This window comes from Scleropages formosus, chromosome 12 (assembly GCF_900964775.1).
Source record: "Scleropages formosus chromosome 12, fSclFor1.1, whole genome shotgun sequence".
Taxonomy (NCBI): Eukaryota; Metazoa; Chordata; class Actinopteri; order Osteoglossiformes; family Osteoglossidae; genus Scleropages; species Scleropages formosus.
This window is the reverse complement of record NC_041817.1, coordinates 8075172-8090930: the sequence shown is the minus strand read 5'-3', so window position 1 is coordinate 8090930 and position 15759 is coordinate 8075172. Positions and strand designations below refer to the sequence as shown.

The window sequence follows — 15759 nt, the reverse complement described above, 5'->3', positions numbered from 1 at the left end:
AATTTTCAGTGCAACAATTCAGTGCAAGTATCTTGCTCAAGGCTACTACAGCTGGAGGTAGGATGTGAACCCGGTTCTTTGACTGCCAGGCACTGGCTCAGATGCTCAGCACTACAGGTTGTTAAGAGATAATCAATGATTCCAGCACAGAAAGTAATGGGACACTGAAGGACGCTGGGTTGCGGGAGGGTTGGGGGCTACAAGACTCACCGATGCTGTTCCTCAGCTCGACGCACTGGCTGATGTGAGGGAAGCGCAGGATCTCCCTCCATTTCTTGCTTCTCCCTTTCCGCTTCCCTCCTCCACCTGCGGAGAGAGCCGAGAGTATTTGGAGGGAAAGCCGGAGCAGGCTCATCCCACAAGGGGCGGCCATGCGCTGCACTGCACAATCTCTCCCCGCGCCGGCGCACAGTTAACCAGGGCTTAACATTTTAATGGCGATCGCCGTTCTGTGAAGAGCGCCGCTCATGAACCTGCTTAAAAAAAATATATATTTTTAAAAAAGCAGTACTGTGCATTACCATGGCTCGGATTTCCTACAAATACTTCATAAAGGAGCTCCTGGGAAATAATTTCAAACAAACGTCCACCACGTTCAAGTGAGCCGAGCCAGAGCTTCCTCACTGATATTCTGCACAGGAACTTCCGTGAATCGTTCAACCAACAAAAAAATCCCAGGAGTCACATACATAATAACCTCTCTTCATTCATATCACTAACCACTTGTCCAACGCAGGGCTGCACTGGCCGGGAATTAATTTATTCAATTTATTTTTATAAGGTGCTTTTCTTAGCTGGGTAATGCACAGCACCGAACGGCTGAGAACTTACAGAAATGATGAAAGACAACCAGGAGATAAAGATGGACATTGACAGTCAGTTCATAAGGAAGATTACGGGCAACTGAAGAGAGGAAAAAAAAAAAAGTCCCGACCCAACGAGATGGAGCAATAATAAAGCTCAGGGGGTCCAAGGAGCAGCGGATGCCCACCTGTTCTGGGCATTGCGGCGTGTGACAGCTGGTCCTCAGGCTGCTGATCTCACGCACACTCTCACACAGACACACTGACTCAACACAATACAGGCAATTCAGACTCTCCGATTCACCAGAAACACACATCTTTGGACCGTGGGAGGAAACCAGAGCACCTTGAACAAACAACTTCGAGCCAGAGTCAGATCTGAACCCACAGCCCAGGAGCTGCGGGGCACCGGCTCTGCATACGATAAATACAGTACGAATGACAATGAGTGTACCGCTTTCACAAACACAGGCATTTAAAACAAGAGCGTCCTACAGAACTGCCCCTGGATTTCGGCGAGGAGAAGCGTCACTCCTACTGCCACAGACAGAAATGCCTAAGCTGAGACACGAGCGTCCTACGTGTGGACGGGTCTCAGGTCCGGAAGTGCCATCAGTTCGCGTGATGCCCCGAGCTCCTCCATCTGCTGAAACCGGTTCAGCTTCTGGCCCCGGTCGCCCCCACACCGAGGGCAGCAGGGAACTCTGGTTTCGATTCACCGCCTCAAGATTCAGACTGCGGGAAAGGTTAGCGGCCCCCACGAGCGCACGGCACCACGTTGCCTTTGCCTCGAAGGCCCTGCCGCGAGTACGTTCCCCTTTAGCGAGAGCAGCATAGGCAGCCTGTCCTTCTTCTGCCACCAGAGGCTGGAGTGAAAGCAAGGCCTTGCATGAGGAACACCTGTCTGCGCAAGCGCGTGTGCGCATCCACAGTTTTCGAGCATGAAATCACAGTCCCAGCGCGCAAGTATAACTTTATATGTTAAGTTACATCCTGCTTCCTCCCTCCATCCCTGCTGGCCTTCCTTTCCAGGACAGTCCCAGCGAGGCCCAGCAGGAATCGGTGACACAGCAGCAGCAGCAGCGCCCTGGGAGCGCAGCTCTCTGCCAGCTCAGATTCCATCCCTGTGAATAAGAGAGAATGGCTTTCCAGCACGGCTCGCAGTCGCGCGCTCACACGCATCTCTCCTACCCCCTCCTTTGTTCACGAAACGGAACATTTCCACACGAACCCCCAGCCCGACACCTTAACCAGAGCGCGGAAGGCTCAACGCCGCGGTGGCGCCGCCTCCCACGGCCGACGCTGCGAACAACCCAAAGCAATAATGCGGGAACTCTCCAGAGCGTCACGTCGCACACGCGCCACACCCCCTGCGTAACCGCTTCAGCAGGTTTCACACGCTCCACGTGCAAAGCGTCGCCTCGGATCCTCCTCCCCGAGGGGAGGCTGACCACAGCGCGGCCTGCTGGCCTGAGGCTCCACCGATGCCATGGAGCGCTCACTCTCGTCTGTAGGCCTCGAGTGTTTGAGTGCTCGTTTCGGGGCGTGAGGGGCGCGCGAGGGCCGCGTTGGCGCCGGAGAGGGTACACCCGCCCCGGCCGAACGCCGCTTATGAGAGCACATAGCCGCGCGACGCACCGCGCTCGCCGTCGCTAAGCACAATGGGCGCAACGGCTGCTGCGCACTTCCACAGGAAACGCGCACACAGCACACACGTAAACGCAGAGTGCGCGTGTGTGTCGCTGCAGAAACGCAGAAACGCAGAAAGAGCGGGAACGCCGCACAAGCCGCACACGCGCGTTAGCTTAGCTACCGCTGCTACGGTTTCTCACTCCGCTCGAGCACGAAGCAGTGAATTAACCCTCAGCTCCTCACCGACCAAAAAAAAATTTTGCACTTTTTAAGGCTAACAACTGAAAACCGGCGTGTTTTGTGACATAAACTACACTTGACAGAACACACACATCAGAGAGAGCTTCCGAAGACACGCGGACGGTACGCTGCGCTGCAAGTGCACACACATTCAAACCACACACAGTACGAACTGTGACACCCCACACACACAGAGTCCATGAAGCCCTTCACACCACACAAGGTTATGGCAGATAAGAGGGACTTTGGTGAAGAGATGAGGCAAAAGTTGAAGGAGACCACTGGTGTCCTGCATAATGAACGGTCTGATAAGATGCGTTTCAACCGCAACACCCTGGAACAGATCCCTCAGTATCATATGTCACGTGCGTATCAACCGCAATAAGTTGGAACACATCTCTCAGCAAACTCTGTCCTCTCTCTGCAGTCTGTGGGCTGTCACACGCTGCCAGGTTCTTAGGAGGCTTTCTGAGGAATGGCCCAAGTTAGGAAATCTGAGACACGCAGACCGCCTTGGACCACAACACGGCCTACCGCGGCCAGGTCTCCTCCTCGCACCCTTTCGCTCTACGATACACCTCCATTCGGGGAAGGCAATACGGAGTGGATGGTCTTCACCTTAATCCCAGATGCTCGCTTCAAGAAAAAGTCTAATGAGAATATATGTGTGTGTGTGTGTGTGTGTGTGTGTGTGTGTACACATGCACCCATTCCTCATATTGGCGTTCGTTCGTTCCGTGAAATCACCCAATTACGCAAACTCCCGTTGTGAAGGGGGTGTAAGAACCATTATTTCATAAGGAAAATCTAATTGGTTCCGGGATTTAAAAAAATAAATAAATAACATTAAAAAACATACATATTAATAAGCAGGAAGCAAAAGGCATGACACGGTACACCCTGAACGGAAATATTTTCTTCATTTGCATCACAAATGTTTATGAGGTGAAGAAATGAGAAGCGCTGCTGTAGGACCTTAAGAGAAGGCACTTACCCTAAACTGCTGTATCACCGAAGCCACCAGTTACCGTGCGGTGCCTGAGAGGCGGGACCAGGCAAGGCCTCCGAAGAGCCCCTCTGGAGGCACGGTGAGCATCAACACCCCCAAGACTCAGCTCATCGCACACAGATCCACCACTAGGTCCAGAGAAGAACCTACAAACGTCCATTCCTAATTCCTCACACGGTTAGTACACTGGGTCTGTGAGTTACAAACTTTTGAAGATGCGAGTATGTTTCTGTTTAATTGCTTTTTTTTTTAAATTACATTTTTCTCATTTGCATACTCTCAAAAAAGGTGTTATTGGAGTGAACGTCACCTGCATTGTCGTTAGCTTGCAGTAAAACGCAACCAAAATATGTGAAACCAGATTAATTCCACTCCCTTCCTATGTGTTTACAGTTTGCATCGGATGTTTGCGAGTGTCCGTGATCAATAACATAATCAATAATGCATGTTTATGGGATAAACCAGTCAACAATCAAACTGGAAATTGCAGAGACAACAAATTTTTTATTGAGTAATTGTACGTTTCTATTTGCTTTCAATGTAGTCTGAACTTAATAAAAATGTTAAAATTGAAAGTCTTGGCGTATTTTTTCCATTCACTATAACTGTATATCTGCCAACCAAATTAAATCAAGTTATGTCCATCTCCACTGTTACAATTTTAATAAAGCAAACAGAAAGTGGCCAGATACTGACAAATGTCAAGTTAATGAAAGAGAATAAAAATCCTGCAACAAATTCAAGCGCTTTTTGTGGCATTCCCTGCCTCGCACCCTCTATTTCCAGAATAGGCTTTGGAACACAGAGACCCTGTGCAGGATGAGCAGTTGGTGAAAAGTCATACAGAGAATTTATAATTCATTAAATTCATTATGGGGGGGGTGTGGTGGCGCAGTGGGTTGGACCGGGTCCTGCTCTCCGGTGGGTCTGGTGTTCGAGTCCTGCTTGAGGTGCCTTGCGATGGACTGGCGTCCCCTCCTGGGTGTGTCCCCTCCCCCTCCAGCCTTACGCCGTGTTGCCCGGTTAGGCTCCGGCTCCCCGCGACCCCATATGGGACAAGCGGTTCAGACAATGTGTGTGTGTGTGTGTGTGTATTCATTATCTGATGTTCTTTATGTAGCGTCTATTATTAAGCTTTTATTGACTGCGACGCGGCGGCTGGATTCACCAACAAAGTGAGTTACAGACAGACTTCCAGCCCCAGTTTTGTCTGTAAGATGAGAACCGACTGTACAAAACATAGGAAAAAGTGCACCTCTAATGGCATTGTCCCAGACCAGAGTCACATGGACTGCTGAGTGTCACAGGATGACCTCTGGAGACTTTTTTGCATTTGGTGTCTCTTTTGACTGAGTCGGAAACTGGAAAGCAGGCTGCGCGTGGCAGGGGCTCAAGGACACGCCGAAGACGCCACTAAACGGCCTTGTAAATGAGCAGGCAGCGTGTGCGAGAAGCGCCCCAATTCACTGGGCCGACAGGGTGCGAAACGCGACCGCAGTCTGATTAACTAAAATAACCGGCTGCCCGAGGGTCAGAGATGCTGTGCGTAACGGGAAACCGAAATGCGTAGTTTCACATCTTAGACGTCAAAGGGGCTGATGGACAAACTGTGCACATCTGGCCCCGAGTGGCGGGTTTTGTCACATCATCAGCACCTTGGGCGATATGACACAGGACATCAGTAGAGTGGAAGAGGGACAACACATGCTCCACCTCGCTTAGCAACATCACCGCAGATCAGATTAAATTAACGTTCACTGAAAGGGTGGCGTCTCTCTCCGCTTGGGTAATAGATGTTGGATAGGAAATACTGTGACTGTAATGTGAACAGGGAGTCTTCTGAAAACATACAGCTTGGGTCACAAAGCCATGAGTCCTGAGACATGAGTGAGACAGAGAGCAGGTTTGTAGCAACACGCATCTCTCGTCAATGCTGTAAAGAGTGATAATCGGTGTACCTCGCAAATTCAAGACATCCACTAATGTTTACATTTCATGCCTAACTCAAAACACACGTAAGCGGTAAATCTCAAAGGTCTTCAATTCCGACATTCCTTGAACAGCTTTTCTTGCTAACTTTGGAAATGAAACACTGACTGAAACATGAGGCAGGAAATATTACTTCCAAAAGCGTACCTTGAGCACTGGAGAACACCAGACTCCCCACAAAGCCATTGGGGTTCAGCTTCAAATTCTCCAAAAATTTTAAATGCACCTCTTTGAAATTGCCGGACCATGACGAGTCTTGGGGAATGGCCGACTATAACATTCTTTACCAAGCAATTGAAAAAATATTCTTTTTTTTTTTTCTTTTGAAAAACCAAGTGAGAACACAGCACTGACTGCTGTGGAACCTCTGGGATCTCAACACGTTTCGGTGTCAAAGAAGTGCCGCAGGGCCTGGGCCAAGAACTTGGACGGGTGACTGGATCATGTTCCAAATGTGTAGAAACCCAGCGGTATCAAAAAGGCTACTTCGTGCTTTTTCATATTAATGAGTTTTCTCTTGTGAAAATCCATGACCGAAGTGTTTGGATCGGACAGTGATGGTGAATATGAGTGAGACAGTAAGCAAGGAGACACCTGGGTGGTGTCACACTGCAGTTCTGAGTTTTAGGTCTCCAGGGGCACATTGCCAGAATAACCACCACCTGCAAACCAGGAAGGCACCCGGAAGGTACGATCTTCTAGCGTTGAGAGATGCTCCACCCCTCCACCAACCCTCATGTGGCCAATGATGGTAGAAGCTCCACTCCTGGAGCAACCACCATGTGCCCAGCAGTGGGAGATACTTAACACCTACAATCAGAAGCATGCGCTCAGCAGTGTGTAAAGACAACCATCAGCTCAGTAGGAAGTGTGATGGAGGAACACAGAACCTGGACATAAGACCCTGCAGGCAGGAAGCCTGAAGCATTAAGCGCAAATTTACGGTATGGAAAAGAACCCAAAAACATTTAGCTGACACTTTCCCCCGATTTGACTTGTGATGTTAAGCCACCGAAAATTATTAATCTGTTTATACAGTTTGGTATTTTTTTTTACCCGAGCAATCTAGTGTAAGTTCCTTGATCAAGAGTACTACTGCTGGAATTTGAACCTGTAACCCTTGGGTCTAATGGCAACAGCTCTAACTCCTGTGGTGCTAGCTGTCCACCTGCAACATTGCTAATATTCAAAATTAATGTAACGCTATACCTTGGATATTCTAAATGAATCACTGCTGCAACGAAGGGCTCCAGGAAGCTACAGTTATCTCGTCAAACCTACCGCACACATTACGACTTCATAGAGCGCTGAAAACATCTGTCTGGTTACGGGGTGTAAGTCCAACACTTCTTTAGGAGAACGGCAGTACGGCAGAGCGAGCGGGCCACCCTGTGACGAGCGACGGTGGAAAAACCCTGCAAGAAGCCGCATTCACGTCAGGGTCAAGCCCTGGCTCCAGTCCTTTCTGGTTTCACTTGCAGGTCCAACGTGTCAGAGCTATAAATGTGCGTGCAATGTCATAAAGCAGTTACGCAAACACCACGCACGTGGACCTCTACGATCAAGTCACCTCGGCCCCAACACACACACACACGAAACAGGAGAAGAGCTGCACACAGAATCAGAGCTCATCATTTGTTCCAAAGGGGTCACTCTTACCATTCCCTGTGTGTCACGCTTTCAGTTTATTACCCTGACAGCTTCAGCCATGTGAAATGAAGATGATGCTAAAGAGGCTGGCGTCTGGCTGGCGAGACGTGGCAGACTCCCATCATCCTCTCTGAGGTACGCTGCTAATGGACCGGTCCGAGGGACGAGTGTGAATTATACATGCTCCACGCCGGGAGGGTGCGTACCCGTGATTTGCTGGGCCAGCACTTAGGCCGCTCTCCAGCGTCCCGTCAGACTGAGATGCCGTCAGGGCTCGAGCACTCAATCCGCTGCACGCCACAGATGCGCACAAACTGCATCGGAAGCTGTCTTCTGTAGCTACATTTAGGCCGTGTGTACTTGCCTTTCCCGATATGAAAGGAGGAGACGTTCAGTGGAGTACACAAATATAAATGGAATCAACCGCACGCCCAACGGGGTAAATTCATTCCAGGAAATCATCCCATTAGGCAAACTCCAGTTATCGAGGGCGGCCGCTTTACCGTCGTCTCTAATGGGGGTGGGGGGAATACATCGACAAATTAAAAATTAACTAAAACAAATGTTATTTTTATTGAGTCTGCCATTTCGGCTGTGATCGGCAGAGATTCTCGGAGCGACGGGAAGTAGGAAGCGTGTACAGAGGTTGGTTTTGTTAAGGAAGAAGCGGTGTCTGTGCGCCTTGCCGAGAGAAACACGCAGTAGGCAATGAGTAAAACGCCTGCGGTGAATGCGAAATTACCGCATTACTCGGAAATATTGCCACTGAACAGGGCTGATGGCCCACTGTATGTGAAAAAGGGATATAATTTCATCATTTTGAGCTGTTGCACTCATTTTTTATGGAAGCGGACCCTGTCACACGCAGAAAGGGTGTACATGTAGGTTTGCCACTTTTACTCTGCCCCATCCATTCCATCCCACCACCTGGGGAGGATAACCGAACACGACCACCCCAGTGACTCCATATTCCAGCATCATGATACTATGATGAATGACAACGTCACCAAATTTCACTTCTGTAGGATGAGTGAGCGGAGAGAACGTCAGAGGTCCCGCAGCATCTGCTGGGCTCGTCCTGGACGACCAGATATGTCCAGCGGTGGGATTCGCAACAGATGTCATTTTCCCCTTTGACAGTGACCAGCACGTCCAGCTCACCTGCTCAGATGTGTTGTCACCCATGTAAAGAAAAAACAACACGGGAAGTATGGGTGTGACGGTGACCCGGTGCAGTACGTGCTGAAGCTGTTGCCTTTGCACTCGAAAAAAAAATGAAAAAACCACGCTCGAATTCCTGCTCCAGCTATAGTACCCCTGACCGCGGTACTTGAGCTGTTACTTGCTCCGGTAAAGGCGAATCATTGTACGCAACATTTCCCCTAAATACATGAAATGTTAAAAATGACACAGTACAGACACAGCACAGTTGAAGCATCTCACCCCCCTCCCCCCGTAGGTCCAGTTCATTTTGCAGCCTGCAAATATGTGAAATGTCGATCAGTCAGAGGATGCGGGTCCAGCGCCCGAGGGGGTAGTGACTACATCGGGGACGACCGTACCCGTACATTACTGAACCCAGAGGGGAAGAGGGCGATCACCGCCTTTGCTGACTGGCCCTTCATGATGGTTCACACGCCTTTGAAAAACCCAGCTGTGACACAACGCAGACACCCCCTCTGTCCAGGACTTACATAAACTATGACTTATGCTGGAGAGGTCCTGTTTATCTCCTTAGAGACCGCTGAGATGTAGCGTTTCGGCCCTTGAGTGGGCAGGCAGCTGACGAAGCCGTCGATTCCCTTCTTCTTGGGTGGAGTCCAGCGGAGTACTGCATCCTCACCGTGTGTCTCACAGCATTTCCTCTCATGTCATAAAGCTCTGGGTCCGAGCTTCCTCCACCTACATGTTAAGGCGCTGGCCGCTTACCGAAAGAAATTCGCTTGAGACATGCAGAAATTAAAGCAAACGGCTGTTTACTGTGCAGTCACATTCAAAAACACATCAGCGAGATTTCGCATTACACTTCCCCATTTCTTAGAAAAGGACAGAGAGAATTTATGAATGCGGACACTGGTTCATCAGCTTACAAGCGCTACTGGGACTGGAACAAAGTGTGTAACTCAAGTTGTTTGTGAACCCAAAGTCATTTTTAGCACTGCTTCAGGCTCCATAGACGTTTAATAATATGGACATCCCTCAAAAAGCCTGTAAAACCCCACACACACACACACACACACACACACACACACACACACACACACACACACACTCTCTGAAACCGCTTGTCCCAAGCAGGGTTGCGGCGAGCCAGAGCCTAACCCGGCAACACAGGGCGCAAGGCTGGAGGGGGAGAGGACACACCCAGGATGGGACGCCAGTCCGTCACAAGGTACCCCAAGCGGGACTCGAACCCCAGACCCACCGGACAGCAGGACTGTGGTCCAACCCACTGCACCACCACACCCCCTATATTAAAAATACATAATCTGGAAATATCAGTTTCCTTCTGACAATTCATAACTGGTCGTTCGTAACCTGAGGAACTGGTGTATTTTGACGACATACAGTGTGTTGTCACTGTCATTACCTGTACCTTGCAGTGATTTCTACACTCTTAATCAACCCGTAAAGACGTTTGTGAAGTGCGATTGAGAGCACTCGTTCGAATGTCGCCAGACTGTTCTAGCCAACGCTGTGGAGAAGGCTTCTTCGACGTCCACATGCGCTCGTGTGTTTTAAGTGTAATTTTTGAGATGGGCCTAGCTAATCTCTGACCAGGACCTTTGGACTCTCTTGATGACTACATTACGACCAACGACGGTTGAAGCATGTTAAAAAAAACCCATTTCATACGCATACTCTCCACAGTTACTGCTTCTAGTTTTCCCCAGCAGCTCTCGAACCGTAGCTTCGAGCTTTAGCCCACAAGCATCAGTCAGAGTACTTGGTGGGAGTGCGCCTTAAAACTATTAAAACTACTCTGTTATCTTAAAAATCCAAGATACGTGGTTAATAAGAGTTTACAAATTCTAGACACCACACACAAACATATATATGCACTGTAGAGTATTTGGTGTGTTTGCTGCCAGCAGTGAGGCCGATGAGAACATGGTGCTCATCCTTGTGCCGCAATGCATTGTGGGTATTGCCACAGAAGCCATTCACACAGCACTGGCTCTCACAACAGTCATGGACACCAGCGCTATCTGTTTCTACCCCCTGCCTCTCACTCTCTCACTCTCTCTCAATTTCTCTCCTGCTGCTCAGGCTACAGAGTAAAACCACATCCTGACAGCCAGGGTGTCAAAGAAGGTCACAAGCAAAATAAATAAATAAAAAAATAAATAATTTCCCCAAAAAAAAAAAAAAAAAAAAAAAAACACACTTCTGAATGATTCACATTCATTCCCTGAACTCTGCCTTCACCCACGACGCCTCTCCACCCTGGGGCTGGAAGCTGACGGACATTTCTCCTTGCAGGTGCACGACGGGCTGCAGACTTATACAGGTCATATGTCCCACCCACCTGCTGCGCCACTGCCGATCAGGCGCTCGGCTTTGGGCCGCTGAAATTCTCTTCAGATTCACGCAACTGCAATCTAACCGCTAAGGGGAGGGGGGGGGGAAGAAAAATTTAAAAAAAAATAATTTGTTCTGGCTTGGGCACACTGGGCCAGTAGGTGGAGCAGTGGTTAAAGCTGCTGCCTTGCACTCAAAGAACGCAGGTTTGAATCCAACCTCCTGCTGTAGCATCCTTAAGCGAGGCACTTGCCTTAAACTGACACAGTAACGACGAGCCAGGTGTACAAATGAGTAAATCACCGCATGGAGCTGAAGATTCGATTTGACTCTGGAGAAAAGTCAGCAGAAGAAATGCAAGTAAAGCTCCAAGAGGAGCACAGGTGACTTACAAGACGACTTGGCACAGAGAGGACAGAATACGCCAGCGATGACGAAGACTGGGAACGGAACGAGGATGAAGTAAGCGCTGGGGCGTTACCCGTTCCTTCCCCCCCCCGGTGACCCAAAGACTCGGGAGACAATGTAGAGGCGCAATAAAACTAACGAAGGCATTTTAAGGTCGCAGCAGGCATCCTTCATCGCACATCCTGTTTCGCTCTTATTAGTCAGATGCACACCGTCGCTGTCATCTAGGGGCATTCCTTTTCCTGTCAAATGACAGCATCTGCGCTCCTGGGAGGAATAAGCCACGCCGCCCTGGAAGCGGAAGTGCGTCCACGTCTCCGCGCTCCATCCCGCACGCACGCACGCAGCCGCGATTGCAAGGCATCGGGTTTGTCTGGTGTCGGCTCGCCGGCGTCGCTCCTCATTCGTCGAACCCAGCCCGGTGACGCCGTTGATGAGGCCGGGCGAGGCAAAAGCCACGTCAACATGCGAATGTGTTTGTCCCTGGGAAGAGAGGGAACATCAGCACGAGTGAAGGAGCTCATCTCGGTCTGTGTGTGTGTGTGTGTGAGAGAGAGAGAGACCAAGTACGCATCCTTCTGCTTTACATTCAGCCTCTATACAACATGTCTCTGGTTAACGGGACCTACAGCGTCCAGAATATGAAAACGTGCCATATGCTCCAGAGGTGGACATGACGACGAACGGAGGAAGAGGCCTTTGTTGCAGCTCCACGACACTACAGTTACCGCATTTACCACGTTGCATCAACGCCTTTCGATGTGCGGTCCTTCACCGCCCGTTTCTTTCCCCTGCCACGGCAGACCAACGGCCTCCGATCCGAAAAGACTGCGATGACTCCGAACAAGTACATATGATAAAAGGACTGAACGTGTCCCGCCACCACATCGTCGGCAGGCTGTTACTTTCAGTAGATGTCTGCCACGCTGAAGAAAAAAAAAAAAAAAAAAAATTGCAAGAGTCCCGTCATTCACGTATGGTTTCCATCTACTGAAAAAATAAGATTGATTTTTAGTTCTGAAGTAGACGCCTAACCTGCGCGTCTTTCTCTGACCGAGCTGCCGGCGGGGTGCTGATCAACGCAACCAGAACAAGTGAAATGCGACAGCGCCATGGCCGTCTTTTAACCCCACGAAACGGGATTTGCGCGGTTTTTGTCCGAAAGGGTTCCCTCAAAGCAGGCCAGATTCTGACTTCCTGCCGGAACTCGAAATGTCCCGCTCTTTAGAGTTCACTGTCCTCATTTACCGCGGTAGCCGCGCTGCCTGCACGTCTAAACATCCTCGATACTGGCGTGCGTTGAACTCGCTGCCGCCCTGCGGATCTGAGAGAACCGAGAGAGCAGAGAGCCTCGGACTGAAGAGGCGATCCTCGGGTTCCTGGAGAAGGTCAGCGCAGCATGTGCTTCGTGGCCTGTGAACAACGTGGGGGTCACACTAACAAGGCAAACGGAAGGTTGGCGAAGGCAGGAAACGGGGTTAAAGCGATTACACCTCCCCGCTCCACACTCGGGGCTCTGCCTCCAGCTGTTCCCCATTTCCTCCACTTTGAAAACCGTTCTTCTCTGGCCACGAGCCCATTCCTCCTCTCGCCGCCCCTCCGTCGCGACCCGCCAAAGGTCCGGGACGTTCGGCCACGGCAACCGCGCCCACCGCCGCCTTCGCCTACATGTTCGCCGGAAGCTGACGAACCTCAGAGGACATCAGTCGTCGACGGGAATGATGTCACCGTTGCCCCCGTGCAAAAGCTTTTATGCACTTTTTTTTTACATTTAATCATTCATGCAGCTGACGCTTTCCTGTAAAGCAACTTTTCACATTAAGCTACTAACACCGATTTACCCTTTTATACATCTTTTGCTGTATCGATCCAGGGTAAGTACGAGGTACTGAGGAACACGGTGAGATTCGAACCTGTGTCCTTCGAGTGCAAGGAACTGGCTGTAACCACTGCATCATCCGCTGCTTGTTTTACCCCAAAAAGGCTGCATCCGAGGCGACGGGAAAGTTTTCTTTTAGAGTTCGAGTATAAGCCACAAGAAGGTAAAACCAAACAGTTAACACACACACACGTCTGAAACCGCTTGTCCCGAACAGGGCTGCGGCAAACCGGAGCCTAACCCGGCAACACAGGACATAAGGCTTGGGGGGTAGGGGACACACCCAGGACGGGACGCCAGTCCGTCGCAAGGCACCCCAAGCGGGACTCAAACCCCAGACCCACCGGACAGCAGGACCCGGTCAAGCCCGCTGTGCCACCGCGCCCCCCTCCAAACTGTTAACGCATAAACGAAATTTAAAGTGACGCAAAATGGTTTTACGAGCACCCTTTTCCGTCTGCGTCTTGCATAAAAATTGCTACAGATTTATAACATGCAGCTCAGCGTTTTAAACCTCTGCTGTATGCGATGATGCTTTGAAGACGTCGTCGAAGGAGATGTAAACGGACGCGCCGTGTCGGCCAACGAACCGAAGGCACAGAGGCGCGCTGGCGGAGAGTCTCCCGGAGCCTTCGGAGGAACGCCAAACTGTTTTCGTGACAAACAGTCTGAAAAATCATGTTATCTTGGGCTCTTGCGGCAGATATTCCTCCCACTCAGCCTCGACTTCCTATTACAGAAGCCGCGCGCGAGGAGTCTCCTCGGCTAACGTAAGAGCCCACGGAGCGGCCTGCCACCGAACCCATTACACGTCCGCGTGCTTGTTCAACTAATGCACAGAAAAACGTTACACGAGCCATTACAGGCCGTCACACCGTCTGACCACGAGAGTGAAGCAGAAGCATCTTGGGGAACAAATGCCTGCTCTTTCATGCAAGATATGAAATGCCATGGTCCTCCTCCCCTCCCCTCCCCACCCCAACGCTTCTTCCTTCCGAGCTGCTATATAACATCCTGTTCACACAAGCATGGGTGAAAAATGCCATGCAGCCTCTCCACCTGCGCTGAGACGAGGGGCGGCGCGCCCGCGGTTCCGGAGGATGTGCGTACCAGACGCTTTTCTTTCGCGGCTTCGTCAATTTCGGCTTAACGGCTGCGGCGAGCGGAGGGAAAGCACAGAGGCGTCGCCCGTTCGTGAAAACAGCTACTTCGTCTAGGACAGGATAAAATCATGGAAAGGAGACAATAGGAATATGTAAACACCCCCAAGTCACCAGAAGCATCACCGCAACGAGGCCTTCGGCAATGACCAGGGGTGTCCGCGTTTGGGACGGACCGGGAGCTCGGACTGGGAATGAGCTTTTATCGTTGCTCATCTCCAGTTTATTCATTTAGCTTACAGCTTTCAGCTGCTTACAACTGTTTACCCATTATACAGCTGGGTAATTTCACAATTTTAGGGTAAGTACCTCGCTTGAGGGTATTACAGCTGGAGGTGGGGGTCAAACCTGCAACCTTTAGGTCCAAAAGCAGCAGCTGAAGGTGGCACAACCAGTTATGAAGTGTAAGGGGGCAACTGCTCTTCCACACACTGCCACTTGGTGCTCATTAAATAAATGAGACAGGGGTTGGGGGGGTGCCATTTCTTCACTTAGGTGCCCTTTCTAGTACTAGATTTGTGCTGAAGACCTGAAGACCTGAGTGTCAACAATACGCAGAACTGGAGGAAAGCAAACGCTTGTTCCGAGCTTACAGAAGAGCGTTGTGTTCGTGACGCCAGTTTCTCCAGCATCTCACAGTGCAGCACGGGTGTGACAGCCACACTCAATCACGTCAAGCTCAACATTTCCACGCTTGTCATGTTTTACATGCAGAGCATTAGAAGAACTTGGGAATCTAAATTGCCCACTGTGTGTGTGTGTGTGTTTGTGTGTTACGTTGCTCCGCTGCGTAGATAGCGAGCCTTCAGCACACAACAGTCCGACGCAAGGCTTCCTCAAACGGCACATCCCCAAAAACAACGAAGGCGTAACACCTTCACGCACGCGTTACGTCAACCAGCGCCTGGAGCCCACGCCGCTTCACCAAATATCGGCTTCTACGCGACCGCGGGCTTCTGCGCGATCCTCCCTCGATTCTCAGCGGTAAAACACGCCATTCAAGACGTCTCCCGTCTCAGTTTCGTCGTGAATGTCAAGTGCCATTACCCCAGCCAGCAGAGCTCCAAAGATGGGAAAAGCTCCGGTTTATTTTCCTGCGCTTTTCAAGAGATACACAGGGCTATTCATCTCCTCCTGAAACAGGTTTTTGAGCTCGAGACATCAAAAGGAACATCAGGAACTTGTGGCATTTCACTCTACGTATCTACATATGTACATACTGTATATTTACACACACACACACACACACACACACACACACACACACACACACACACACACACACACACGCGCTAGAGTATTCGGTGTGTTTTCTGTCAGCAGTGGGGCCAATGAGAACATGGTGCTTATCCTTGTGCCACAATGCATTGTGGGTATTGCCACAGAGGCTTCTGCTTAACATTTCAGAATAATTGAAATGACAGCGATAAAAGGACGTGAAACGACATTCTTATACCCTCAGATATA

At 50.3% G+C, this 15759-nt stretch overlaps 1 protein-coding gene across 2 annotated transcripts in view; it reads right to left on the bottom strand.

Moving 5' to 3' along the window:
- LOC108940333 (G protein-coupled receptor kinase 5-like) overlaps positions 1-15759 on the bottom strand; it is a 34476-nt gene that overhangs the window by 10590 nt on the left and 8127 nt on the right. The window contains exons 1-2 of one of the 2 annotated variants that reach the window (XM_018762406.2): positions 992-1127; positions 211-306 (exon numbers count right to left, since the gene is read on the bottom strand). In XM_018762406.2, the coding sequence (XP_018617922.1) occupies positions 211-306; positions 992-1004 (109 nt within the window). In that variant the 5' untranslated portion in view covers positions 1005-1127. Of the gene's footprint in view, positions 1-210; positions 307-991; positions 1128-15759 lie in introns of those variants that run through there. The other variant, XM_018762405.2, reaches the window with a different exon arrangement.